This window comes from Neofelis nebulosa, chromosome 16 (genome assembly GCF_028018385.1).
Source record: "Neofelis nebulosa isolate mNeoNeb1 chromosome 16, mNeoNeb1.pri, whole genome shotgun sequence".
Classification (NCBI taxonomy): domain Eukaryota; kingdom Metazoa; phylum Chordata; class Mammalia; order Carnivora; family Felidae; genus Neofelis; species Neofelis nebulosa.
In genome coordinates, this window is record NC_080797.1 from 13,863,387 (window position 1) to 13,890,079 (window position 26,693).

General features: G+C 56.6%; 1 protein-coding gene and 1 long non-coding RNA gene across 2 annotated transcripts; one reads left to right on the forward strand and one right to left on the reverse strand.

The window, feature by feature from the left end:
• Window positions 1-376: 376 nt before the first annotated feature.
• Window positions 377-3,321, forward strand: CD7 (CD7 molecule). The gene is made up of 4 exons (XM_058704547.1): window positions 377-567; window positions 1,481-1,795; window positions 2,039-2,172; window positions 2,874-3,321. The coding sequence occupies exons 1-4, from the start codon at window positions 492-494 to the stop codon at window positions 2,979-2,981; spliced, it is 633 nt and encodes a 210-aa protein (XP_058560530.1). The 5' UTR covers window positions 377-491; the 3' UTR covers window positions 2,982-3,321.
• A 20,433-nt stretch (window positions 3,322-23,754) lies between these two features.
• Window positions 23,755-26,373, reverse strand: LOC131497582 (uncharacterized). The gene is made up of 3 exons (XR_009255034.1): window positions 25,695-26,373; window positions 25,098-25,196; window positions 23,755-24,899 (listed from the first exon to the last, which is right to left on the reverse strand). It is a non-coding gene; the product is annotated as an uncharacterized LOC131497582 (long non-coding RNA).
• Window positions 26,374-26,693: the final 320 nt, after the last annotated feature.

Sequence of the window (26,693 nt, forward strand, 5' to 3'; positions counted from 1 at the left end):
CTCTCTCCCTCTCTCTTCCCCTCTTCTGCTGTTGCACATAGGTTCTCTCTCTCTCTCTCTCTCTCTCTCAAATAAATAAATAAACTTTAAAAAAAAAAAAGAAAAAAGTGACCAGGGCAATTGGAGCCTGAACCCCAACCCACCCAGGGCACCCCCTTGGCTTTCCCCTCCTCCTGCCCTGAACCCCGAGCCTGTGGAGACAGGAGTGGGTGACCAGTTGTCTGTGAGCACTCAGCAGGACAGTGCCGAAGGGGGAAGGGAGTAAGGACCGCCCCTCCCAGCCTGGCTCTCAGCACCTCCCCTTGCCCATGGCACCGCCTCCAGAAAGCCCTCCCAGAATGCCTGGACCACCAGTCACAGCCTCCTGGCCTGAGGCGGTGCCTCAGAGGTGGTGGCAGGCAGTTGGGTGCTGCAGACAGGAAGAGAGCCGAGAGAGGGGGCCCTGCCTTTCCCTTGTCGCCGGGTCTGTGGTGGGCACGGCGGCGGCAAGCATGGCCCCAGAGCTCCCACTGCTCTTTGAGCTCCTTACGCTGGCCTGCACCCTGCTCAGGGCCCTGGCCACCCAAGGTAAGCCCTCCCTATATCTCCCACTGTGCTCCCCCCCCCCCGGAGGGCTCAGTACCCCCCACCTGGGGATGCTCCTTCCTGGGAAGGGGGTGGTCTGGGGACGCTGAGCATGACCTCCCCACCGAGCCCCCCACCCCACTGTTGGTGCCGTCTCGGTGCAGAATCACCGAGGCTTTGGTCTTTTTCTTTACCTAAATGTCTTGGGGATTCTCTTTTTCATAATCAGCAAGGCTGCCTTTGTTATGGGAGGATTTTGTCTATTAGTTTGCTTTTTAAAACAGATACATGTGCAAAGTTCTGCAATAGGATGGAAAGATCCGGCACACACGGCAGGGTGGGGAGATTCATTAGAAAAAAAAAAAAGAATCTCCAGAATTTAGTTTGCTGAGAAACTGATGTTTGGATTACATCAAAACGGCTCGTGTTTGCACCAGGAAGCTGGTCCTGCTGGGCCCCAGCTGCACAGATGGGGACATTTCTGGGTGTCCCACAGACAAGCAAAGATGCCACCAGGTCTAGGTGCCTGGAAGTGATGGGGAAACTGAGGCAGCCAGAAAGGAAAGAGGAGGAGACGGGACAGTCTCTCTGCTGTCTCCACTGTCAGTCAAGAGAGGGAGAAGGCATAGGGACAGGAGATGCGGTCAGATCTGCCCACGGCCCAAAGGTCCCCTAGGCCCCTGGGTGGGGAGAGGTCACAGGCAGCCCAGCCCCCTGGGGCCCCTTCAGCCCTCGAGGACAGCCATGGGGGGGCAGTTACCCCGGAGCTGCTCCGGGGCAAGATGCCTGGCTGTGGTGACATGACAGCCATGGGCTGCCCCGGGGACACCTCTGTCCCTCCAGCATCCCCTGCGGTGAGGAGGGTCCCTGCCCTTCTGGCCAGGCCAGCGGTGACAGCAGGGGGTCCTTCCTGCAGAGGTGCGGCAGTACCCCCCCTACGCGATTGCCCCCGAGGGGGGCTCCGTCGACATCACCTGCCTCGCCAGCGGGTCCCTGTTCGGGGTCTACCTGAAGCAGAGGTGGCCGAGGCCTAGCAGTGTGATTTACTACGAAGACGAGAAGGAGCCCACGGTGGATGAGAAGTTTCGGGGACGCGTTGTCTTCTCGGGGCGGCAGCACAACCTGACGGTCACTGTGCACCGCCTGCAGCCGGCCGACACCGGGGCTTATGCCTGCCAGGCGGTCATGAAGGACGAGGTCTGGGGCCCCGGCACCTTGGTCGTGGTGACAGGTAGGGGACGTGCCTACCCCAGGACCCACTTCCCCTGCCTGCCGGTTAGACCTGGCCCCCCCGCCTTCGTCTGGGGGCCTTTCCCCGCTGGCGTGAGTTATTCCTTCCGGCGTGAGCCCGCTGCCTCCAGGAAGGCCCCGGGTTGCCCATCCTCCCACCCCAGAGCCCCTCAGTGAGCCCCGAAGGCTCTCTCGATCTCGAAACCCGCCGCCCGCCCAGTGCCGCTCTCCACTCCTTCCTCAGACAAGCCGCCCGAGGCAGCGGACACGAGCCGGGAGGCCCAGCTGATACGCTTTTCCTTCCCTGTGGCCCTGGCCATGGGCTGCTTCTTCATCGGGCTGGCACTGGGGGCGACGTGTGTGCTGAGGAGGACACAGGTCAGTATGAACCCCCGGCTTTCACCTGTGTCGCTGTCAGCTGCCTCCTCTGAGAAGCCCCAGGGAAACCCCAGGACCCTGCAGCCCGTCCACCAGGGTCCCTGGGAGGCCCGAGGGCCTAGACGGCAGGGTCCAAGGTGGGGGGTGGGGGGGGGGTGGGCCAAGAACGGGACCACGAGCAGGGATGGGCGTGGGCCCAGGAGGAAAACACAGCTGCAAGAGGAGGGCGGGGGGGAGAGGCTCAGAGAGACGGGCGGGCACGCGTGTGAGCGCGTGAGTGTGTGTGCACACGGGTGAGCACTGGTGTGCGTGCAGTGTGTGTGTGAGCCTGCGGGTTGAGATCAGCATGGGCGGGTGTGAAAGCGCACATCAGGGGTGCCAGGTGCCAGGAAGGGGTCAGCTCTGCCCTGGTCACTCAGCTCTTCACGGCCGGCGCGCCTTTGCCCCGTCCACACCTTGGGACAGCACACCCCCTCCCCAGGCCTCTGAAGCAAGGTCCACTGCCCCCCCACCCCCCGGCCTGGGGCAGCTCCAGGGACCTGGGGGGCTGGCGGGGGCGCCTTGGGAGCTGGCCTCATGCCTGGAAGCCCAGCAGCATCTCCAGGGTCAATCAAACAGCCCCGAAGGGGGTGCGCACTGGAGACAGGGGACGCCCCAGAACGAGCAGGACCCCGGACAGAGAGGAGGGGCTTGTCTTTCAGATCAAGAAACTCTGCTGCCTGAAAGATAAGAACTCTGCGTGCGTGGTGTACGAGGACATGTCCTATGGCAACCGGAACACGGTGTCCATCCCCAACGTGTACCAGTGAGCCCCGCGGACCCCCCAGGCTGCCTAGGTGCAGCTCGCGGAGGGCTGCCTGACCCGGCGAGGTCGCTCAGGCAGATCCCTGCGGCCGTCGGGCTCCAGGCACCTCCTCCAGGAGGCCTTCCTTGCTTACTTCCTGCCTTGCGGGCTGCCCTGCTCTGCTGGTTCTGGCACCTCGGGGCCACCAGGGAGGAAGCCTCTCTGACCTGCTGCTTGCTGCCCTTGCCCTCAAACGGCGGGAGGGAGGGGGAGCTCCTCTGCAGGATGGACTTGGGCCCTGGGCCTGGGAGAGGGGCAAGAGGGAGGGGGCGCCCAGCCCCTGAAATAAAGCACTTCTTCTCCCCCGTCCCCGACTCCAGCATCTATTCTCAACCAGCTGACAGCCCAGGAGGGGCTGACACCCTCCCCAAACACCTTCTGGGACTTCCGCAGCCTGTGTGATTCTGTGTGACACCTTGAGGAAGGACATGAGCAAGGGGGCCCTTCCCCACTCCAGGCCCAAGGGGGCCCCTGTCACCCTGGATGGGCTGCAGAAGGGGCAGATCAACCAGGGCCCTCACCCACCCCCTCAGCCCCCTTCACCTGGCCTCACCTGCCTCCATCACACAATGAGGTGGGGGTGGAGGAGGGGCCCGGCAGCAGTGACTCGGGGTCTTAACTAAGAGCCCTTCCCTATGTGCCCTCGTGTTGGGGGGCGATGGGAACTTGGGTGTCTATGTTTGCTCTCGGGTGGGAAACAAGGCACCCCCAGTGTGGGTGCAGACCGTGACGTGTCCTCTTAGACTCTGAGCTGAGAAACAGCAGACCGTGCTGCCCCCCCCCCCCCCCCCCCCGTCCTGTGCCCTCAAACCCCTATCAGAGTCGGAAAGGCAACCCTGATATGGTTGACTATACTGGTCGAAAACCTCGCTCTATAAAAACCCTACACACATAAATACATGACAAGCATCTACAAACTTGGGGGTGGGGGGAGAAAGATTACCGAACGAAGGTTAATATGCTTAATTTATGAAGATCCTTATCAATTAATGGAAAGAAAACATTCAGATAAAAATGAGCAAAGAGCAAAAATGAGTGATGAACATAGGAAACCATTCAAATTGCTAGTTGTCCATGAAATATCAGCAGAAATTAAATAATCCGCCACCCCCTATGTTGGCAAAGATTAAAACGTCATTAAGGTATGATGTTCCTTTTACTTGGAAACCCCGCTTCTGGAATTGTGTCTTTGGCTGGTGGGATGTGTGCTCCCCAGGCGGGAAGTTACCAGGACACCTCGGGCCAGGGTGGGCAGCCTGGGACACAAACTCAGCAATTTTTCTGGAGGCCACCAGGGACCTGCCCCTGGGATGCAGAATGGCAGCCAGGAAGACCGGCAAAGAGACACCAGGTCCTGGTGTCCCAGCCTCCCAGGGACCCCGGAGGAAGTGCAGACTGCCCTACAGACCCGGGCATACAACAGGTGTCTATTGGTTGTCCCCAGTCCTGACCACTCGGCAAGTCCTACCCCTCTGGGCCTCAGTGTCCCCTCTGTAAATGAGGGGAGCGGGGTCCATGCTCTCTTCCAGAGCTGGACTCTGTGGGGTCCAGGCCAGGCTGGACATGCTTCCCACTGCCCCCCACCCCTGCAGCTCCCAGGCGCCTGCACCCTTTCCCTGCTCCCCACCCTTCAGAAGCAACTTCCTGGAGGTGGAAATCATCAGGCTCCGGAGGCCCTTGTCACCTGAGGAGATCTCAGCCTGACCTCACCCCAGCAATCAGAGGCTGTGCCTGAGTCACAGCCCCACCGTCCTCCTCGTGGCAAGAACCCCTCCTGGTGACTCCCCTCTGTGCTCAGGGCCATGTTCCCACATCCTCCACCCTCCTCATGATTGTCCCAAGACCGGCTGCTCCTCTGTCCACCCTCCAGACCATGGCGATTGCAGGGCAGGGCTGAGTTCCTCTTCCATGTCACCACTCCCCCAGTCCTTCCCGAGCATTCCTGTGTGCCGGGCATGTTGTGAAATACAGATGATAGATAGAAAGATGATAGATAGATAGATAGATAGATGATAGATAAGTAGATGATAGATAGATAATAGATAAATGATAGATGATAGATAAGTAGATAGATGATAGATAGATAGATAGATAGATAGATAATAGATAAGTGATAGATAGATGATAGATAAGTAGATAGCCAATAGATAGATAGATAGATAGATAGATGATAGATACTTAAACATGATGTGCCTGGTTTATTCCTCTCATGACAAATAACCAGAGCACTATCCAAGTCCTGGTTCCCCACTGTCTACCTCTGTGCCTGAACCTCTCAGGCTTCAAAATTCCTCACCCGTAAAATGGGGACAAGGACTGCCCCATGTGGTGAGGTGCCACGAGAACCAAACACCACAGTAAACCCTCAGAACGGGCCTCTGCAGAGCAAATGCTCTGTCCACCACGCAGGTGTGGGCTCAGACCACAGAAGCTCAGGCCACGGAGGCGGAGGCCTGGATGGCAAGAGGCAGCACTACAGCTCCCACCCCCAGGCCACTGCTGGGGGCAGTGGGGAGCAGTGAGAACAGGCACCACAGGGTGTCGACTCCTTCCCACACTGGCCTTCAAAGCCAGAGGATGGCCACTCACGCTCCCCAGAGAGCCTAGTTCCCAACGCAGGGGCTAGCCAAGGAGGGCGGCCAGAGGGCGGTGATGGTCATGGCAGGAAGAGGGTCTTGAGGGGTGGGGTCTCAGCCTGTCCAGGGCCTCACCCCTCCACACTCCAGGTTGGCTGGCCCTGTAAGGGTTAAATTGTAGTGTAGGGCTAACCTGTAGCCTTAAGAAATAACAGCTTTGTTTTAACACTGTAGATTAAGATAACAGCCTTGTCCTATCAATCAAGGGAACAAAAGTTTAAGGAAAATCAACTGGTTTAGTGTTTGATTGGATTGGGGCGAGGGCATGTCTGAACTGTTTCCACCCCCATCTGGGAACTATTTCTTTGTTCTGTTCCCAGGTGATGATAAGACGATGTGGTCGGCTATAAAAACTCTGTACCCCGGCTGTTCCAGACCGCACTCCGGTCAAGAGTGTCGGTCCCGATCTGTTGGCCTTGCCTCTCATTGTAATAAGCTTTGTTGTGAGTGTCACTGGTACCTGTAACATTCTGTTTCAGGAGTCGTGTGGATGCAACAGGCCCCACAACCCTGGACCAGACTTGGCCCCCTCAAGACTCATGGCCCGATACCTCATATCCTCAGGGGACAGCTGGCCAACTGGGCCTTGTCCACGCCTCTTGGGACAGGGCCAAACACCCCAGAGTCAAGGCTAGAGTAACAGACACCCTTGGAGGACAGTCATCAAGTCATCCACTCAGGAAGTTCAGGAATAATACCATAATCATTGACCCAATGATACCAGAGGGAACAAGCAGCAGGAGAGGGAGGGGAGATCTGACAGAGGAAATCTCCCAAAAGGAGAAGAGAAGTAAGGGAACCCTCAGAGATAAGGGTGATAGAGGAGAAACTTCTTCGAGGAAGGCCCGAGAAAGGGGGGCAGGACAGTGAGAGCCCCAGAGGCAGACTGCGTGATGACGAGGGAGTGTGGGGCAGGCTGAGGACAAAGTAGAAGCTAGCACCCCCCCCCTTGCCCTCAGGGGATGTGTGTGACATTCCTCAGGCACTCCCAGCTGCCCAAGGACAAAGGAAAGGACAGAAAACCAATGGTTAACTGATAGAGATCACAGTCACAGGCCGTGAGTCTCCGTCAGTTTACAAATATCTTCATATATTACAAGAAAAAGGCAATCTTATCAATAACCCAATCTCCAGAAACCTGTAGACTCAGTTTCCTGGAGCCCCAACATCACCTTCCCCTCCATAGATGTGGGGAACAAAGGCAAGAAGGAAATGGCAGGTAAAATTACATTTCTTTGTAACCTGCAGCCCGTTGACGGACACTTGAGGCAAACACCCGTTTCTCCAAGAACCTCCTACTGCCTAACGCTAATACCTTCCTGGAGGGAAAACAACCTCAGCTTGACAATAGCAAGGCCTCAGGTGTCTTAGGCATCTTCTTTAGCACATCGCAGTCCTTCTGGAGGCCCCCCTTTTGACTCTACCTCCTGAACTCCGTAGTATATAATCACTCAGTCTTCACAACCCCTGTGCCGCAATTTCTGCCACGGGCCCTGTCCCTGTGCTTTAATAAAATCACCTTTTTGCACCAAAGACGTCTTCAAGAATTCTTTATTGGCCATAGGCTCTGAAGCCCACCATCACCCCCAAACCCCATCATGTGAGACTCTCAGTAAAGGGGCAGCAGACGGCCCACCAGCAGAGGGAGGGCAGAGAAGGCGAGCCCGCACCCATGCATTCTGGGGGCGAGAAAGAAATCCCAAATTTCAGGTGGCATCAGATTTCCCAGAGACAACTCCGCATTCAAGAAAGCAAGGGAGGGCCGCCTGGGTGGCTTGGTCGGTTAAGCGTCCGAGTTTGGCTCAGGTCATGATCTCATGGTTCGCGAGTTCGAGCCCCACATCAGGCTCTGTGCTGACAGCTTGGAGCCCGGAGCCTGCTTCCAATTCTGTGTCTCCCTCTCTGCCCCTCTCCACTCACATTCTGTCTCTGTCTCTCTCTCACACACAAAAAATGAGTAAGCATTAAAAAAAAAACAACAAACCAGAAGACAGTGGAATAATACTTAAGTATTAATTACTGAAAGAATGACTTTGTACTTGAAACATTAAGTTATCATCTCAGTGTAAGGGTGTAATAAAGATATTCTGGGGTACATAAGAGTTTGAAATCACTCTTGGAGTCAGTGTTCAAATAAAGCATACCCAAACATAGGAGACATTACAGGCGAAAAAAGACACCAATAACGACAGAGTTTACTTTTGCCAGAAAACAATGACTAAAGAAAAGAAACATACAACCTACAATCTACATAACAATCTAGAACTAAAATTCTAGATAACACCAGCACAACGGAGAGGGGGAGGGGAAGAAAATGCTGAGACATCTATCTGGTCAGAAGGAAGACACAGACCAAGATAAGGTTAAGAAATCAATCCGAAAAATAAGTAGGAAGGGGTCCAAGGGCAGCCACAGTAAGAACCCAAACAGATCATACTACAAAAACCAGCAGAAAGAGCTGCCCAGTGGAAACAGGAAAAGAAAAAATAATAATAAATGCAAAAGACTACACAGTGAATGGAAAATATGAAATGAGGTGACAAAATGTACTGATTTAACAGTTAAGTACAATTAGTCCTAATAACAGGAATTACAACTGCAGTAATCATACAATAAATACTTTCACAATAAGTGTAAATGGGTCAAACTCACCAATTAAAAGACAGTGTCAAACTGGGTTTAAAAGAAAAAATTCAACAATAGGTGGTCTGTAAGACAAAATGCTTTAAACAAAGAAACATCAATAGGCTGGAAATAAGAGGGTGGAAAACATAAAAAGCAAGCACAAACCAAAAGAAAGCTGGAGTTACTGATCCTATTTTCTGACAGAATAGTAGTGTTGGTAAAAGCAACGATAGAACAAAAATATAGAACCAATGTAAATACATATGAACCTAAAAATAAACAGGTAAAATACATAAAGCCAGGAATGACAGAGGCACTTGGAAAATCAATAAAACAACCGCTTCAACCTAAGGTTTTAGTGCGTCCCTTCAGATCTGAATCATGCCATTAATTAACATGGAATTCTACATGCACCAAACAGAAACCATAGGTGAAACTTTTTTTTAACGACCACTTACTGTTATCCGGTTCTGAGCAAAAAACAGAAGCAGAATGAGGTCTGCAGGCCCAATGCCATCTACGTGAATTACAAACATGCCTCCACAGAGTAGTAGTGCACATTTTACTTTAACTAGACACATGGGCTGGCACACCTGAAATTAGAGAGGCCACCGATGGGAGAGCGGCGGGGTGGGGGGGGGGGGGGCGGGGAACAGGTACAACACAGGACAGCATGGCCCTCATGATCCAGCGCTGTGCAATGAGAGGCAGAGAGGGTCATGAGTTCCTCTGGACAGTCTAAGGGCTATGGCTGTGTGGCCACATCTCTGCAACCCCTCACAGGACCCAAGTCCTCGCCCTGCCCCCATACCCCAGGTGTGGTCTGGGAGACAGCCTTACAGACGGTCAGGGGTAAATTCAGAAAACACAAGGGCAGTGGAGGCTTTCGGAAGGAAAAGCAGCAGGTCCGGCCCAGTGGAAACTGAGCCTCTGAAGACTGAGAGAGTCTCCCTCTGGAAATAACCCCAATTTCAAAGGTAGAAATCAGGTACAAAAGTGGATATTCAGAATGGGAAAAGGAATCACGAATTTCAAAAAACATCCAAAATATCTGGAAAATAGTATTTTTAAATTAACAGGCAACCCCAACCATTCTATTTTTTGTTACATGATGTCACTGCCTGCTTTTTGGCCTCCTCTTCAGATGACCAGGATTTTGTGGTGCCGTTTTCTAGAGAGAACACGGAGTTTGAGTACCATTTCATCTAAGCACAGTGTGGGCCAGGATGTGCATGGCTGGCTAGACATGCACAGAACGTGAGCTGTGGCTCCTACCATCACAGGGATTCCAGGGAATTCTATTTTCTGAGACTCTGATCAAAAAAGAATAAAAGAGGGGCCCTTGGGGCTCAGTCGGTTAGGCATCCGACTTCGGCTTAGGTCATGATCTCGCAGTTTGTGGGTTCGAGCCCCCCGTCGGGCTCTGTGCTGACAGCTCGGAGCCTGGAGCCTGCTTCGGATTCTGTGTCTCCCTCTCTCTCTGCCCCTCGCCCTGCTCATGCTCTGTCTCTCTCTCTCTCTCTCAAAAAAGAAACTCTTAAAAAGAGTTAAACTCTTAAAAAGAAACTCTTTAAAAAAAAACTTAAAAAAAAAAAGAATAAAAGAGGGACAGCATAGTTATAACTGTGCTGGGCTCCTCATGGAGGATGGTCCTGGAGGCGAAAATGTCCCAACAGGCATGGACCTCACCAACAATGTCCACTCCGTATACACCTCACACCTTGCTCCTTGGCCATGGGGGCCATGCTCTGGAGGACACGGGCACCTCTTGGTTGCTGTTCCGCTCACACCTTCCTGTGATGAGGTGAGAGAGCCGGCCCAGGAGCAGTGGGTGAGCCCAGAAGAAATTGTAATTTGTTTCCTGCGGCTGCCATAACACATTACTACAAATCTGGGAGCTTAAAATAATAGAAGTTGAGGTGTGTGGGTGGCTTAGTCGGTTGAGCGCCTGACTTGATTTTGGCTCTGGTCACGATCTCGCACAGTCATGAGATCAAGCCGCACGTCAGGCTGCACGCTGGGCACGGAGGCTGCGTAAAGGTTCTCTCTCTCCCTCCCTCTTCCCTCCTTTTCCCTTTTGTCTGTTTGTTTGTTTTCTCACAATTCTGGAGGCCGGAAGTTCAAAGTCGAGGCAGGGTTGGATCTCCCTGGAGGATCTGAGGAAGAATCTGCTCCAGGCCTCTCCCACATGCTGGCGGCCGCCTGCAGTCTGCATTCCTCGGTCTGCGGCCTCTGTCATCACGTGGACTTCTCTCTGGTGCCACCTGTCTGTGTCCAAATTTCTCTCTTCTTGCAAGGACACCGTCTTATTGGATTTAGGGCCATCTTGGATGGCCTCATCCTAACTTGGCCATGCCTGCAAAGACTAATCTCCACATAAGGCCTGGTCACAGGTTCTGTGCGGGCATGAACTTTGGTTGGGGAGGGCCCTGTTCACCCCTGCGCACCATCCCTCTCCCAGACAGAGAGCAAAAACTCATCGCTCTTGGGGAGACTGCACACCCATAAACAGACCCGACTAAAGGCAAGTAGTGTGTGCCCAGAGTAACTCGTCCCTGGCCAGACCAAAGCCACCTGCCCGACACACAAGTGTGGTGGCAGGAGATGAGGGTCTACACCACCGTGGTTAGAGCACCTTTAGCAAAGCGTATAGCACGCCTGACCTGGGGGCACCGAGGGCGCAAACACGCCTGGGGGCAGATGCCGCCCCACCACAGTCTTCCTTTACGGGAGGTGGGGCCCCAGAGGGTTGAGGAGCAGCACTGACCCCAACGTCCGGAAGTTTCCCTGAGGGTCTACCGTGGGCCTCACGAACTGCCCCCACCGCTGTCAGAATTGGCTGGGACAGGGACACCCAGGGGGGCGGTGGGTGCTCATCTGGGGGAACAGGCTGGGCCATGCCCATGGATGACCCCGTGGCTGAGACCAGTTTGGGGCTCCAAGAGGGAGGGTTCCTCTCCTTGAGTGACTTTCACACACATCCTGCAGATGCTGACCGAGTGGCCACCCTTCCCAGGGCTTAGATCCAGTGCTGGGGGTTCGGTGGAAAGTCAACAAGCTGGCCCCCCGGGGGGGGGGCAGGAGGGAGATCCAAACGAGAGGAGCTGACGTGTCGCGGGCAAGGGTGCAGGAAGAGACTCAGGCGGCTGGCGGCAGGGCAAGGCTGCAAGGCTGACGGGGCTAGTGTGGGCACACTGGGGACAATGTCCGGGGGCAAGAGGGCAGATGGGCAGATGGGTTGGGTGGGAGGTCCTGGCGTGAGCGCCAGGAGCGCACGACCTGACGGAGAGGACGACAGCGTCCCCCTGGCTGGGGACGGGGCAGCGGGCTGTGAACCTGCCCAAACAGCAGCGTGTGGAGCAGATGCAAGCTGGGGACGGTGACAATGGTCCCTTCTGGACACCGTGATGCTCCGCGCTGGCCAAGGGCTCAGGGCCGTGGCCAAGTCCACCCGCCCCGACCCCACTGTCCTCGCGGGCACAGAGCTGAGATGCTGCAGAGACACCTGACCGCCCCCCTCCGAGGCTGTGGGGGCTGGCGTCGGGGAGCAGGAAGGAGCCGTGGGCCTGCAGTGCCCCCCCCCCGGCCTCGCCGCGGCCCCCAGCCCTGCTCAGGCCTCACAGCACCTGCAGCACAAACCCTGCAGCACCCCGACACCCACAGAGCAACAGCTTAAGGGGCGCCCGCATCCGGGTGTCTGCGTCTCTCATAGTCAGATCAGGTGACCGGTGGGTAAATAAAGTATCATCTCCCCACCGCCACCACCGCCACCTTGGCAAACAGACGCCCACAGACCCCTGAAAGCCAGGCCCAACCTCCAGTCCCCTGCCTGTGAGAGCTCAGCCCCAACGCAGGCCAGGGGTTCCCGCGCATGTGGTCGTGGCCCCGCCCCGCCACCGGTGCGGCTGGGGTCCCCACACTGGCTGCTGCTCCCACGCCCCCAAGCCCCCGGGGCCCTTCGCCAGCCCTCCCCCTCTGCCACTTGTGTCCTGACTGGCTGCTGCCCCTTCTTCCCCCTTTTCCTTTCCTGTCCTCCGTCCCCTGGCTGAGGGGCGCCGTCACTTTCCAGATCCTCTGATCACCCTGCTGTCGGGTGGAGCTTGTCCAGGGCTTCCCCAAGCCTCCCAGGGGATGGGCTGGCCACGGGAAGGTGGTCTGCCTGCTCAGGCCGGGGCTCCCCCAGTTCCTCAGACCCACGCCCCGGCCTGCGCTCCACATCTGCCCCCCTCTGTCAGTCACTTAATGCCCTTAGTCCTCGCAAGACCGCGGGTTCTGCCTCCCCTCCAACAGAACCAGCCAGCTGACTGGATGGATGGCCCGGCAAGGAGGGTCCCCTTCAGGGGAGACCCCCCCCCAAACCCTGTAGAAGTGGGGAGTTGCCGGCAGGTCCTCTGGCCCCAGCTGAACAAGCATATGAGAGCAACGCCAAAACCACGGCCCCCACCGTTCAGATGAGAGCAGCTCCGGGAGCTGTCTGGGCGGGGGGTGGAGGGGCCCTCCACTTCGCTGAGAGACCTACAAGAGGGTGGCCTCTCCTCGTTTGACAGAAGGGAGACGGGAACCCAGAAAGCCAACGACACAGCAAATGGAGGAGGCAGTCCACACCCTGGGCCTCAGGCCCCAAGGCCTGCAAACGAACTGCCGTCTGCTCCCCCCTCTGTGCATCCAGCACGGTCTTTGGGCCTCCCTGGAGACCACAGAGGAAGATGCCAGAAAACTGGTGGCGGAGTGGGGAAGAGACCCCACTGTGGGCTCCTAGGAGTCATCTTGTGCCCGAAGCTGGTGCTGTGGGGCCGAGGGAATGTTTGCTGTTGACAAGAGATCCCCAGATGCTCCGGGTAAGATGTGGCTACCCAGGTGCCAGGGGGTGTTTGAGGAGCCTCCCAGGCCCCAGCCCAGCCAAGCCCAGGAGGTACCGGCTGCCCTAAGTCCCAGGCCTGCTGAGCCCTGCCCAAGAGCCGCCGTGCTGGCCGTTACCCACAGGCGTGGGGAGGCCAGCCTCAGGGTCTGGGAACAGTTCCCAGAGGCTGAGGGACAAGGCCTGCCTGGTCTGTGACCCTGCAGGGCACTCTATGGCGCTGGGGCACTGCCACGGGGAGACAGCCGCACCCACAGCTCCTCAAGGCCAGGTCCACCCTGCAAGGCCGGCAGGTTGACACTGCAGGAGGCTGGGCTTCCTGTCTCTCTCCTGTTTCTAGAAGGTGGGCAGGGAGACCACATCCTGCCTCTCCTGGGGTGTTCTTTCTTCTGTGAACACACTCGGCTCTGGGACAGTGTTCTCTGAATCCCCCAAACTATCTATCACTTGCCTGGGGCCTACACCAAGTGCCCCTGGTGCTTAAGATACCCTCTACCCCCTCCAGGACTCCCCATCCGGTAAGACCCCACCCCATCATGGTGGAATGGAACTTTCTGGGCCTTCTAAAGGACCAACCACCCGACAGCTGCTCCCTGCAGTCCAGGCCAGGAGAGCAAGGCCCAGAGGGCATCCCATGTGCCAAGGTCACTTGATCCCCACCTGGCAGAAGACCTAGGAAGGCCCTCGCAACCCCAAGCCCCACAGAAGTGACTTCACCAGGCGAGGTAGAGCGGTTGAAAAGCAGGCACACTGCCACAGTCTGAGAGACAAGGAGGCATGGGGACCACAGGAGTGACCCTCAGCTCTGCTGTAGGCACAGGGCGAGTCACATGACCTCTGGCAAGGGGATTCCTGGGGGAGAGGTGGAGGGCCTCGAGGGCAACCCCACGTTCTCTCCCGGACATGATACATGGCAGGAAGGTCCAGCCGTACTCAGCATGTTCAAAGACAGACCACCTTGACCGCAAGTCCTCTCCCTGCCCTTCTCACTCCCCACATCTCCTCCCCAGTGGCTCCCTTCCCAACTGGGCCCCTGGGCTGCAGCCTCCCAAGGGACCAGGTTGAGGTTGGAAAGACCCCTGCCTATTTCAACACCTCCATCGCCTTAACCTCCCCGTGCCAAGGGGCTGTCACCTGCCAGGCTTCGGGGCCCGAGTGCAGTGCCAGACCCCAAAGTTGGCTGTGGTCCTGTGATCCCCTGGCCCTGGGATCCCGGGACATACTGATGCCTCTCACTTGGTCCCCATCAGCATCGTCAGAAAAGACATCCGGTCCTGGCCACTGAGCTTGGGCAGGAAGCTCTGATGACAAGGCTGGTCACATCGTGTCGTCTGCAGCTGGGCCACTTAGAGGCGGGGTCACCCTTTGCATCCCCTCCCTAGGACATCGTATGTCCCCCAGGTCGGTTCTCAAGATACAGGACCCCTGCCCAGATCCCTCTGTTGGCTCCAGTGCCATTGTCACATGCTGTCCCCCCCCCCCCAACACACACACACACACAACTCGTCCGTCTCTCTTCAGAGTTCCCTGCTGCCTCCAGCACCAGACTGAGAAGCCTGGTCATCTCCTCCCTCCTCACCCAAGGCGCCCACCCTGAGCTCAGATCTCCCCTCAAGATGCTGCATTATCCCTGCTCCCCGGTGTCTGGGCTGAGACCTGATGGTTCCATCCCATCCATTTTTCTTTAAGTTTACTTATTTATTTTGAGAGAGAGAGAAAACCAGCAGGGAAGGGGCAGAGAGAGAGGGAGACAGAGGGTCTGAAGTAGGCTCTTCCCTGACAGCAGAGAGCCTGGGGTGGGGTGGGGTGGGGTGGGGTCAAACTCACAAACCCTGAGATCATGACCTGACCCAAGTAGGATGCTCAACCCACTGAGCCACGCAGGTGCCCCCCACTCATTTTGTGCACCCACGCCTGGGTGGTCCCGGCGGAACACCTGCTTGCGCGTGGTCCAGTCCTGCCCACACGTCCTGGCCCCTTCCTTCCTGCCATCTCTGCCCAGCACCCTGGGTTTCAGCCGTCTCAGCCAGCCACCCTCCCTGGCCTCTAGACCTCTCTGCCAGGAAGAGCTGGGGTTTTTTTTTTTAATTTTTTTTAACGTTTTATTTATTTTTGAGACAGAGACAGAGCATGAACAGGGGAGGGTCAGAGAGAGGGAGACACAGAATCTGAAACAGGCTCCAGGCTCTGAGCTGTCAGCACAGAGCCCAACCTGGGGCTTGAACCCACGGACGGCGAGATCATGACCTGAGCCGAAGTCGGCCGCTTAACCAACTGAGCCACCCAGGCGCCCCCAGGAAGAGCTGGTTTTGTGGGGACTCTACTTGGAGCCAGAGGAAGGTTCTGAGCAAGGGAGGGGCCTTGAGGCGTCCACAGCCTCCCTGCACACCCTCCACATCTCTGCTGTGCCCTGCCCCACCTGCGACTCGCTCTTGTCCGCCTGCTTCTGAGGACTTGACTGCCTGGAGGGACAATCAGCCCCTGGCCTCGCAGACGATGGCCAACGGGGGTCCCCAGCCTCCCCCGCGCGCGCCGTGGAGCCCTAACCCATCCCGGCCCGCACAGCCTTGCTGCGCACTGAGCTCTGGCGGCCGCGGTCCTGGAGGAGGGCCGCACGCCCCCTGGCGGCAAACTCAGGCAGCGGCGGGGAGTCACCCCAGCTAGCGTCCTAGGCTGGAGGGGAGCTCTTGGACCCCGCTGGCGGATGGAGAAACTGAGGCCTGCAGGTGGCAGGGCCTCAGGGCGGATCCCCCAGTTTGCCGGGCGTGGGTTGTGGACCTATGAGGGGGTCTCACAGACAAATGAGCACCCCCCCCCCCCCAACAGCTGTCCACGGTGGTCCACAGCTTGGCTTCCCTGGGCCGTTTGACCTGGTGGCAGTCCACCCCCTGCAGGGTCTGAGGCCACTCCAGGCATCCCGTCCTTGGGGCCTCAGGTTTGGCCTTGAAAACTCCTGCAATTGTCAAGTCCTGGGCTTTCAACCCAGTCACAAATGTCCGTGTGGGAGGCCTCCCTCTTTCCACCCATATTCAGTCCCATCTCGGAGGTGGGGATCTGATAGCCAGGAGGCCTCGGCTGGGAAAGAATCCCCCTGAGGCAGAACAGAGGCAATGACAGAAGACGGTAGAAGGTTATTGAAAACAGCGCAAGGGAGAGACTGTCTGCTAGAGGCGTGGGGGGTGGGGGGGGTGGTGGCTGCGGTTTAGCCGTGCGGTGAGGAGGTATAGGAACGTTTGGGATTTTCCTTTTCTGGTACCTGTGCCTGGTTGCAAAGCCCATGGGTCAGCTGGTGCGCATGGCCATTTCGAGGTGGGTGGCCTAGTGGGCCTGTTTGCACCCAGCCGGGTGGTCACTGCGGGCCCTTCTGCCTGACAGCTTTCCATCGCTCAGTCCTGCTGCCTAAAGCGGCCTCTACATCCTAGACCTCCAGCTTGCCCCCCAGGCCCGTCACCCTTTGGCAATAAAGGCCTTTCCCCACCGCGACTGTCTCCCAGACCACAGCCGGCATTCTCCAGAATGGAGGTTTGCCCACCCTTCCTAGACACCCCTTCCGGGCCTCCAGGAACCCCTGCCCCTTGTCTCTAATCGCCTCTGATAGGGGTTCTGGCCACACCCAAAGATGGGGCCCTGTCTCCCAGCCTCCCTGACTCTACTGCACCATCCCCCTCCCCACCCTCCTTCTCCCCTCCTGACGCACTCACCTCTGCACAAATCTGGATCAGAACTCAGCACTGCCCTCACCCCCTAGAGTCACTGGATAAAACTGGTTTTCAGTGCTGTGACTCCTGTCAGGCTGTGTTGATCTTTAGAGGCCCTGGGTGCCTCTCACACACTCATAGGGCCTCAAAGGTAGCTCTCACTCCTGCTCGCAGACCGGCCTGCCTACTGCTCCCCTCTGGGGGTGGGGGGATGCCACCCTAGACAGTTGGGGGTCACACTGGGCAGAGTCGCCCAAAGAAGCCACCCCTACCTGGGCCAGGAAGAGGATCCTGCGGACGCTGCCCGGCTGAAACTCCCTGCCAGCCCCAGCGGTGGCCCTGCACGGGAGCAGAGGCTTGGGGCACAGCGGGCTGAGCACAGTTCTCAGACACGGTGGCCCGCTGCCATCGGCTGCGAGTCGGGGTTACGGCAGATTCAATGCTGCCGGGCTTGGAGTCGTGTCACCCTCTCGTGCAGAGGGCTGAGCGTTCCCAGTGCTCCCCTTCCCTGAGCTGCGTCATCACGGCCAGCCCACGACTTCCAGGCAGGCGCTGGCCCGTGTTTGTGGACCCACATCCGCCAGGCCAGGGAACCTCCTTGTCGAAATGAGCACCCCCAGGTGATGAATCAGCACACACTGGGAACACAGTACAGGGACCATTAGCGGTGGGAGACCCCTGTCCCAACACATGCAAAAGCCCCTGCAAGGTCTCAGGCCCAGGTAAGCCGGCTCCCTGCCACACGCACGGCCCGCTCCCCCACAATCTTCTCTCCACACACAGCCTGGCCCCCCCCCACACACACACACGCAGTGTGCCTCTCCCCTCCACAAGGCTGTTGCACACATGCCTGCTCCCCTCCCTTGGTGCCCCCCCAGTCCTGTGGGGCTCTCCCCTCATACCTCACCTGCTCAGCTGTCCCAGGCCAACACTCACCGTCACCCCCACTGTGGTCTCAAAGGGAAGGGACCTGGAAGGTCAGGTGTTTCCCATGCTCAGCACAGCACACACTCCTGAGGGCCGTCCTCACCCCCGCCCATGAGGAAACAGAGTAGGCCTCTTCTTATTTTGTACGCTTTAATTCAGATTACAAATACTTTACAAAAGTGAACATAAAAGGATAATAAAAGTCTTTTTTAAAAACTTTAATAAGAATTTAAACAGAGAAAGCCTCATTGTGTTTGTATCAACTATGATCTGAAGCGCAGACATCATAAAAAATGAAAGAATACTGTCCTGGGTCCTTTTAGGCCCTTGAGACCGTCCAGGTGCTGGTCACAAAGCCCTGGGATCACATCATCCCGCTGAAGGACTAACTGGGTGAGAAATCACCATTCACTCACTGATCCTTGCGTCTGGGATGTTTTGTCCGGAACCCGACCATCTGAGGACAACTGCTTTCCCACCATCAACAGGGCCGAGAGCCCTCCTGTCCCTTTCGTCTTCCGAATTGTCTTCTGTCAGGTAAGAGCGCACAGCGGCGGAGGCGTGTACAGACGCCTCCTGACAGGTCAGCCTGTACAGGTCAGCTGTAGCACAGGCTGGACATCGCTCTCCCCCCACTCCAGGTGATGCCCTCATTGTTTTCTACTGGTTTTGTCATCGTGGGCAGAGCCAGAAAGAGCTGATGAGTAATGACAGAGTAATTCCTGGGACGATGAAGTAGCAAGATGTCTCAACATATAGGAAAGGACGACCACTGACATGGCCTCATGGGACCAGGGGGCCTGGTGCGGGGGTCTGCAAACCAGGATGCACTTTATTCTTTGTAAACACAGAAGTCTTAAAAAGGGGGTTCTCTCTGTACTTTGGGAGGCCTGTCAGAACAGAAGTCATGAAATGCCAACCCTCACGAGAGCTGGTGCCACAAGGCCCACATTGGTCCTGTGCAGATGGTAGTGGAGGGTGACCCAGGGTGGCCAAGGCTGGCCGAGGGCAGGTGCGGATGGGGACTGAGGGTGGCCAAGGGCCGGTACAAAGTGGCTGAGGGCCGGTGCAGACGAAGCCTGGCCCCCGGGGGCCGGCGTTTTCTGGCTCACGGGTGAACCCACGCAGGCCCGTCTGCACCCGCACCTGTCAACACGTGTGCAGGGGCCCGACGACCAGACTGAGGGGCGCGTGCGCTAAGGCGGAATCTGGGCGGCGCTTGCGCGTGTTTGAAATTTTTCACGGAGCAAAACCCTGAAGGGCAGACGGCAGGATCTTTAGCCTTTCTGGGCCGTCCACACCGCATGACCGGTCTCCTCCGGGCGAGGAGTCCCAGCAGCAGAGGCTTCCCACTGCCCGGGCACGCCCACCGGGCCTGAGCCCTCCGGGCCGCCAGACTGGACCCGGCCACTCACAATACAAGCTGCGGCCTCGACGATTGGGCCAGGGTGGACACATGATGCTAACTAGCCAATCATAGCCCAGGGGCGTCTATTTAGGGCGGAGCCGGTTCTGGGGAGGGCACGCGGCTCTACGGGTCTGGTCTGGCGGTAGCTGCACGGGGTCTCCTTTCTTCCTCTCCCAGAAGGGCGGCCTCCGACGAGTGTCCCGAATGGGCACGTGCGGGCCCGAGACGGTCCCGCGTCTCGGGAGGGAGGCTTGGGAACGTGAGTCCGAGCCTGGAGCGGGGTCGTTGCCGGTGTCCGGGCGATGAGGCCAGGTGTGGGTCTGGGGGCCTGACTCGCCAGTCACGAAAAGCGCCGTCGTGTGGCCCCGCCGCGCGGTCGTCCCGCGCGTCCCGCGCGACAGGACAAGGACGCGGCCCCGGAGGGAGCGCAGGGGCTGCCGGATGAAGGACAGGGTCACAATTGGGAGGATGCACCTGCCGTAGAATTCACCTGTTGAAGTGCAGGGGCAGAGGCTGTCCGGGCGCTCGCAGGGCTGCAGCCACCGGGACAGGGTTTCCATCACCCCGCAGAGAAACCCGGTCCCCAGCCGTCGGCAGCCAGTGTGGTCCCTGTACATTTACTTATGTCACATGGGACATACTTACACCAAGACATTATTCCTTGTGCATTTCAAGTTTAAGTGGGTGTCTTGTATTTTTATTTGCTAAATTTGGCCTCTCTAAGGGGGGGTTTCCAATCACCCTCACCCAGGGAGGGCAACCCTGACAGTGACCCAATCCCAGCATGGTCTGCCCATAGGACATCCCCCACCCCGACACTACCTCCAGATCTCCAAGACAGCGAACTCCAAAGCAGCAGGCTGGTCTGGGGAGGCTCCTTGGGGCTGCCCCTGGTCTGGCCCTCTGCACAGGATGCAGGGGCTCAGGGTGCAATGCTGGCACAGAGACAGGCAGAGCGATGGTAAGTCTAACTAACAGGTCCCAAAGATCTTTCACGAGTGTACGTTTTCTGAAAGCTCCCTCTTTGCATACTTTCTACCTGTCCCAATATATTTTAAAACAATTCTATTTGCTTGTTTCTTAAAACATTTCAGTTTTAAAACATTTAACCATTCCCCACAATGATGCGACAGCGGTCTTCTCTGTGGGCAGCTCTGCTCTTCCTTTCACCAGACAGGCCCCCTGGGGCACTGTGCTTGGTGCCTCCCCTCCCTGCCCCTGTAACAGAAGAGTAAACTGAGGCTGGGAGGCTTCCCCACGCTCACCAGAAAGTAAGGGAGGCTCTGCCAGTTTCCTTCTTACCCTGAGGGTCAAGTTCATCATACACCTAGGGTCATGGAATAAAATCATGACTCCTAAGTGTAGGGCCCTCTCTTGTTTCAGCTGTTTGTATTGTATTCTTCTTCATTCCCCGGCCCCTGGCCCCATACGCAATCCCTTCAGATGTGTTTTGTGTGATGTGTTTTTTTCACGTCAAAGGATTATAGGTTTAAAAATTTTTAAATATTTGTTTATTTTTTTGAGAGCACGCACGCACAAGTGGGGGAAGGACAGAGGGAGAGGGAGACACAGGATCCGAAACGGGCTCCAGGCTCTGAGCTGTCAGCACAGAGCCCGACATGGGGCTCGAACTCGAGAACCACAAGATCGTGACCTGAGCCGAAGTCAGACGCTTAACCGACTGAGCTACCCAGACGCCCCATTCTTTTCTTTTTTAAATCAGCTTTTTATTTTAGTACAGATTTAGATTTACGGAAAAGTATGAAGATAGTACAGAGTTCCCATACACCCCCCCATCCTCACAATTCATAAGCCAACATAAGGACGTTAACTAAAGTCCATACTTTATTCAGATTTCCTTAGTTTTTACCAATGTCTTTTTACTGTACGGGACCCCACATTACATCTAGGGGTCACGTCTCCTTGGGCACCTCTTGGCTGTGACACGTCTCTGCCTTTCCTGGCTCCAGGTGAGCCAGCAGTTCTGGAAAGTGCTGGGCAGAGACTTTGTGGACTGTCCGTCTGTTGGAATGTGTCTGATGTTTCCTCACGATTAGTCTATGGGTCTGGGGAGAAGACCACAGGGACAAAGTGCCCTTCTTGCCACCTCACATCAGGGCTCCGTGCTCTCAGGGTGGCACCTCACCACGGATGCCACCTTGACAACCTGGCTGAGGTGTTTTTCTCCTCCTTTGCGACCTGTGCTTTCCGGGGAGGACCATGTGGGGCCCACACTTACGGGGGGGGGGGGGCGGGGGGGGAGCCTCTCCACACGCTACTCTGATTCTTGTGCCCAGATTTGGCTCCTGTCCCCATTGACTCACTCATTTTATGTCAGTATAGACTCACGGGTGTCTATCGTTCCAATGCTGTTTTTTATGTTGTTGCTCAAATTATTCTAGCTTTAGCCGTTGGGGGTCCCTTCAGTTTGTGTCCCTCTAACATAATCCCCCTCGTGTAGGATTTTTTTTTAAGTTTATTTTATTTTTTGCGGGGGAGGGAAGGGGCAGAGGGAGAGGGAGAGGGAGGGAGAATCCCCAGTAGGCTCCTTGCTGTCAGCACAGAGCCCGATGTGGGCCTCGAACTCACAAACGATGAGGGCACAACCTGAACCCAAACCAAGAGTCAGATGCTTCACTGACTCAGCCACCCAGGCGCCCCAGTTTTGTTTTGGTTTTGAGCACTTTTTTACTTTTGAGCTGTATTAGGGAGGGATACCATTAACCAAGTGCCGCAGCCTGGGGCCTTAAACAACAGGCATTTACTCCTCACTGCTCTGGAGGCTGGGAGTCCAGGATCAAGGTCCCAACAGAACTCATCCCTCCTGAGGCCTCTCTCCATGGCTTGTAGACAGCTGCCATCTCCCGTATCCTCCCCAGTGTCCCTTCCTCTTCCTGCAAGGACACCAGTCCCATTGGATCAGGGTGCACCCTTATGACCTCATTTAACCTTAATTACCTCCTGAAAGGCCCCACCACTAAGTACAGTCACATTGAGGATTAGGGTTTCACCTATGAAATTTTTTCTTGGCGGAGGGAACACAATTCAGTCCATAACACTAGCACTACAAGATACCCCACAAGCATCTTTTTTTTTTTAATGCTTATTTATTTTTTTAAAAAATTTTTTTTTTCAATGTTTTTTATTTATTTTTGGGACAGAGAGAGACAGAGCATGAACGGGGGAGGGGCAGAGAGAGAGGGAGACACAGAATCGGAAACAGGCTCCAGGCTCCGAGCCATCAGCCCAGAGCCTGACGCGGGGCTCGAACTCACGGACCGCAAGATCGTGACCTGGCTGAAGTCGGACGCTTAACCGACTGCGCCACCCAGGCGCCCCTAATGCTTATTTATTTTTGAGATGGGGCAGCGCACCAAGGATCTGAAGCGGGCTCTGTGCTGACAGCAGCGAGCCCGATGCGGGGCTCGAACTCACAAACCGTGAGATCATGACCTGAGCTGAAGTCAGACGCTTAACTGACTGAGCCCCCCAGGCTCCCCCCACCCCCGCCCCACCAGGATCATCCTGTACGTGCAATGTCCCCGTCCTTAAATCAGCCATTTCCCCAAGTAGCAGCCCTCGTTCCTTTTATTGGCGAATGGCGTGAGGAGCCAAGACGTGGGTCTGGACGTGCCTGTTGGCACTTGGTATCATTGCTTCTCTGCTGACAGAGCAAGATGGGTATGTGTGTGCCGGACCCACGTCCATACGCACGTCTATAAACACTTCTGCATTTCCCCCTAAGTATCTATATTAAGCATGCGTTTCACATCGAACCCCACCACGTGGATCAGCCCACCCTGCCCCTTGCTCATCTGCCCACGCCCACCCCAATGGTGGGAGACCTGGCTCCCAGCCCCACCGCCCCTCCACTCAATCACTCAGTCCCAGCGCGCACGCCGTGGTTTCAGGACTGCTGACGGGCACCCAGCCGAAACAGCTTTACCGACCACAGTGCAGGTCTTGTGACAGTCCTTCTGCCCTTACAGACCCCGCTCATTTCCAAAGTGACCTGGGTCAGCATCGTTTCCCCACCCCCTCAGGCAGGCGGCTTCAGGCTTTGGTAATGCGGCCGGATTCCTTTGTCATTCCACGCTGAGACCCCCACCCCTGTATGATTCTCTCATACAGTAGGGGGTACGCTCTGTGGTTTTTAACCAATGAGTCGTTTCACCTGTCCGGCGTTACGGTATCAGACAGAACAGTTTCGCTGTCCTAAGAATCCCCTGTGCACACCTATTCATTCCCTCTCCCCTTCCACCCTCGACAACCGCGGATCTTCTCACTGTCTCGGCAGCTTTGCTTCTTCCGGAATGTCCAATAAAGGGAACCACACGGTCTGCAGCCACTGCAAACTTCTTTCACTTAGCAATAGGCGTTTGTAATCCATCCATGCCTTCGTGTCTCTTGGCAGTTACTCCTCACTGCTGAGAACATTCCACGCATGAGTGTCCCACCTTGTCCACCCGTTCACCTACTGGAGAACATCTTGGTGACTTCCAGTGCGGAGCCATTATGAAAAAACCTACCGGAAACATTCACGTGAAGGTTTGTGTGTGGACATAAATCTTTAACTCCTTTGGGTAAATACCTGGGCGCACGTCTTAATTCAACAGATATTTATCTCTCACAGGTGCGGAGGCTGGAAGTCCAAGGTCAAGGTGCTTGCGGCCCGTGTCTGACGAGAGCCCAGTGCCTGACTCGCGGACTGCCGTCTTCTTGCTGTGTCCTCAAGTGGCGCGGCGGGGGGCAGAGAGGGCAGGCTGTGACGCATCTTCGTACGAGGGCACGGATCCCATCAGGGGCTCGGCTCTCAAGACCTCAGCACCTCCCATAGGCCCACCTGCTAACACCATCATATCGGGGGTTGGGGTTTCAACGTGGGAACAGGGGAGGCACTGAGATTTAGTTGCAGAGCATGATTGCCGGGTCACATGGCGTCTGGGACTGTGTGAACATCAGCGTCACAAGGTGGCTCGCCCCGGGCACGATCTCGGCCACCGGTTTCCCCACCGCATACACGGGTGCTATAGATTTGGGCGTCTGACCCCCACCACGGAAAGGAAATGCTGTTCTATTCTTATTGCGCTAAGAGCTTTTTAATCAGTAACAAAATACCGTGTTCAATACAGGTGTCAAAGGCTTTCCTGTAGCTACTGAGTTAACCACAGGATCTTCTTTGACGGATGCATTGCACTGATGCTGTTTGACGCGAAACGAGAGACACCCAGACCACGAGGTCTACTCCTCACTTGTACTTGAGTCTAGTTACTTAGTATTTTATTTCAGATTTTTTGCACCTAAATTCCTCAAGGAAACAGACCTCTTGTGTTTTCTTTTTGTTTGTCCTTGTCTGGGTAGGAGCCACGGTCCCCCTTGCCTCTTTTCCACTTTCTGGAACATTCTGTCCAGGACAGGAAGTACGGGTTCCTGGAATCAGGGTAGGACTCTCTCATACAGCAGCCTGGACTCTGGGCTGGGGGAGGGAAGGGCTCTGACAGCCACGTTTCGGTCTCTTCCTGTTCTTTTTGCCCTTCTTTTCGTCATTTTCGATTTTTCCAGGAGTCTGTGTACCTCATTTAGGCTTCTCAATGTTACTAGTGTTTAGGTGTTCCCAATTGTGTTACTTTTAAGTCTGCCTTGTGTCTCTTCTTTCCCCTCCTGCACACTTTATTTGCACTGTCTTATGTTTTCCCTTCCTTCTGGCCAGGACGCCTTCATGTGATGGTTCCTGTCAATGAACGAGAGAGAGTTTTGTCCACCTTTGCTCCTCCCTCTCTCCCCCTCCCTCCTCCACTGATTTCTGCCCTTTTAAATTTCTTCTTTTATTTTTTTCTGGGGGGGGGGGTGGAAAGTTGCTCTGAATTAAACTGCGTTTATGGAATCCGTTCTTAGTTGGAGCAGAGCCCAGCTGCCGTTACCACCTCACCCGTTTCTTGATGTCGCCGCGGTCATCTCTCAGGGTCACAACAGATGACCTTTCCCGGGGCCTCGAGCTTCCTGCACAGCTGCCTCCTCAACCTGCATCCTGTGCCCCCAGGAAGGTTTTGTCAGCTCCCAGTCTCACCTTGACTTGACCCCAGTACCCTCAGCTCCTGCCCAGCACCCAGGGCACCACCCAGAGGAAGCATGCTGACAGCTGGCCAGGGTCACCCGTCCTGACCACCTTCTGCCGACTGAGTTCGTGAGGTGTCCTGGCTGGAGGAGACTGCTGTGGGACGCGGGGGGCGGGGAGGGTGTCCCTCTTTCTTCAGAGGCCTCGACTCCCACCCTTCCGGGAGTGCCCCACGGGGCTTTCAGGGTGGGGGGCAGGAGCCCTAAGCCTGCCTGGGTGGACAGCCCTGGGAGGCCTCAGGGGAAGGGGTGCTTCGTTGGGTGGCACGTACAGAGGCCCTGCTCCCCTGGGGCAGGTGGGGGACCCCATAGGCCTTGGAGCCAGAGAAGCCAGGCCCAGTGACGTAACACAGCTGGGGATGCAGAGGTGTGCGGGCGATCAAGGGTGTGAGCAGGATGCTGGGGGCCAGACCTGAATTCTCCCAGCCAGCCCGGCTGCAGGACACATGGTGGGCCGCGAGAGAGGCCAGACTGCTCTGGGGATGGGGACAGGCATGACCCTCCTGGCCTTGCCCTGGCAGGCTAGCGGCCTGGTCCATCAGGCAGGGAAAGCTGGGGTCATCATAACTTCCTTCAGGCCAGGCCAGAACCACAGGTCTTCCAGTTGTGTGGGCCTCACCTCCTGCCTGCGGGCTGCTCCCCCAGCACTGGGAAGCCCTCTACAACCCTGCCTGTCTTCAGGGCCATGGGAAAGGGCTCTCTGGGGAGCGGTGTGGGCGGGGAGGGGCAGGAGCAGGTCTAGACCCCCACCCCACCTGGCGGAGATGACAATGGACAGAGGCTGGCAGGGCTTGGGGTTTGGGCCAGAATCATCCCTGAAGGACAAAGGGGAGAGGTGATGGGGTGAGGTGACGCTTAAGGAGGGGCTGGGCAGGGTCACCAATCTGGGTGCGGAACAGGGTTAGAGGGCAAAGGGGAGCCACCCTTGGACTCCAGAAGAGCTACAGGGGCCTTCTTCCCAGCCAGGAACAAGGTGTGGGGCCACTCTGGGGCCTCCCGAGTCCACAGGCAGTGGGTGACAGCAGGGCCAGCCCCCAAAACACCTGCTGTATACAGACTACCTGAGCCAGGCTGGGGACCAGCTCCCTGAGGCTGGGAAGTAAACAGGGACCCCACAAAGGGGGCAGGAGCTTGGGTTCCCAGGTCAGGGTTGGCAAGCTTTCATGGCGAGATCCTGCCCTTCCCTCTCTGCTAGGGGGAGCTGGGGTTCCAGCGGGCCAGCCCCTCTGTCCGTTCTCTCTGAATGCTGAGGCCCTACCTGTGTGCTGTGGGAGCAGGGCCTCTGCCCTCCTGGGAGGCCGGGCGTGGTGGTGAGAGCGCTCCTGAGCTGGGCAACCTGGTGACACCAGAGACCCCCGCCATGCACAACTCAGATGGTCAGTTGCCTCGTGGCTCCCAGCAGGTGGGGGAA

Excerpts from the sequence above, each read along its gene's own strand:
- CD7 (XM_058704547.1), top strand. The coding sequence starts at position 492 with ATGGCCCCAGAGCTCCCACTGCTCTTTGAGCTCCTTACGCTGGCCTGC. Across the intron at positions 568-1,480 it reads CAGGGCCCTGGCCACCCAAG|AGGTGCGGCAGTACCCCCCC; the intron begins GTAAGCCCTCCC and ends TCCTTCCTGCAG. Across the intron at positions 1,796-2,038 it reads CACCTTGGTCGTGGTGACAG|ACAAGCCGCCCGAGGCAGCG; the intron begins GTAGGGGACGTG and ends CTCCTTCCTCAG.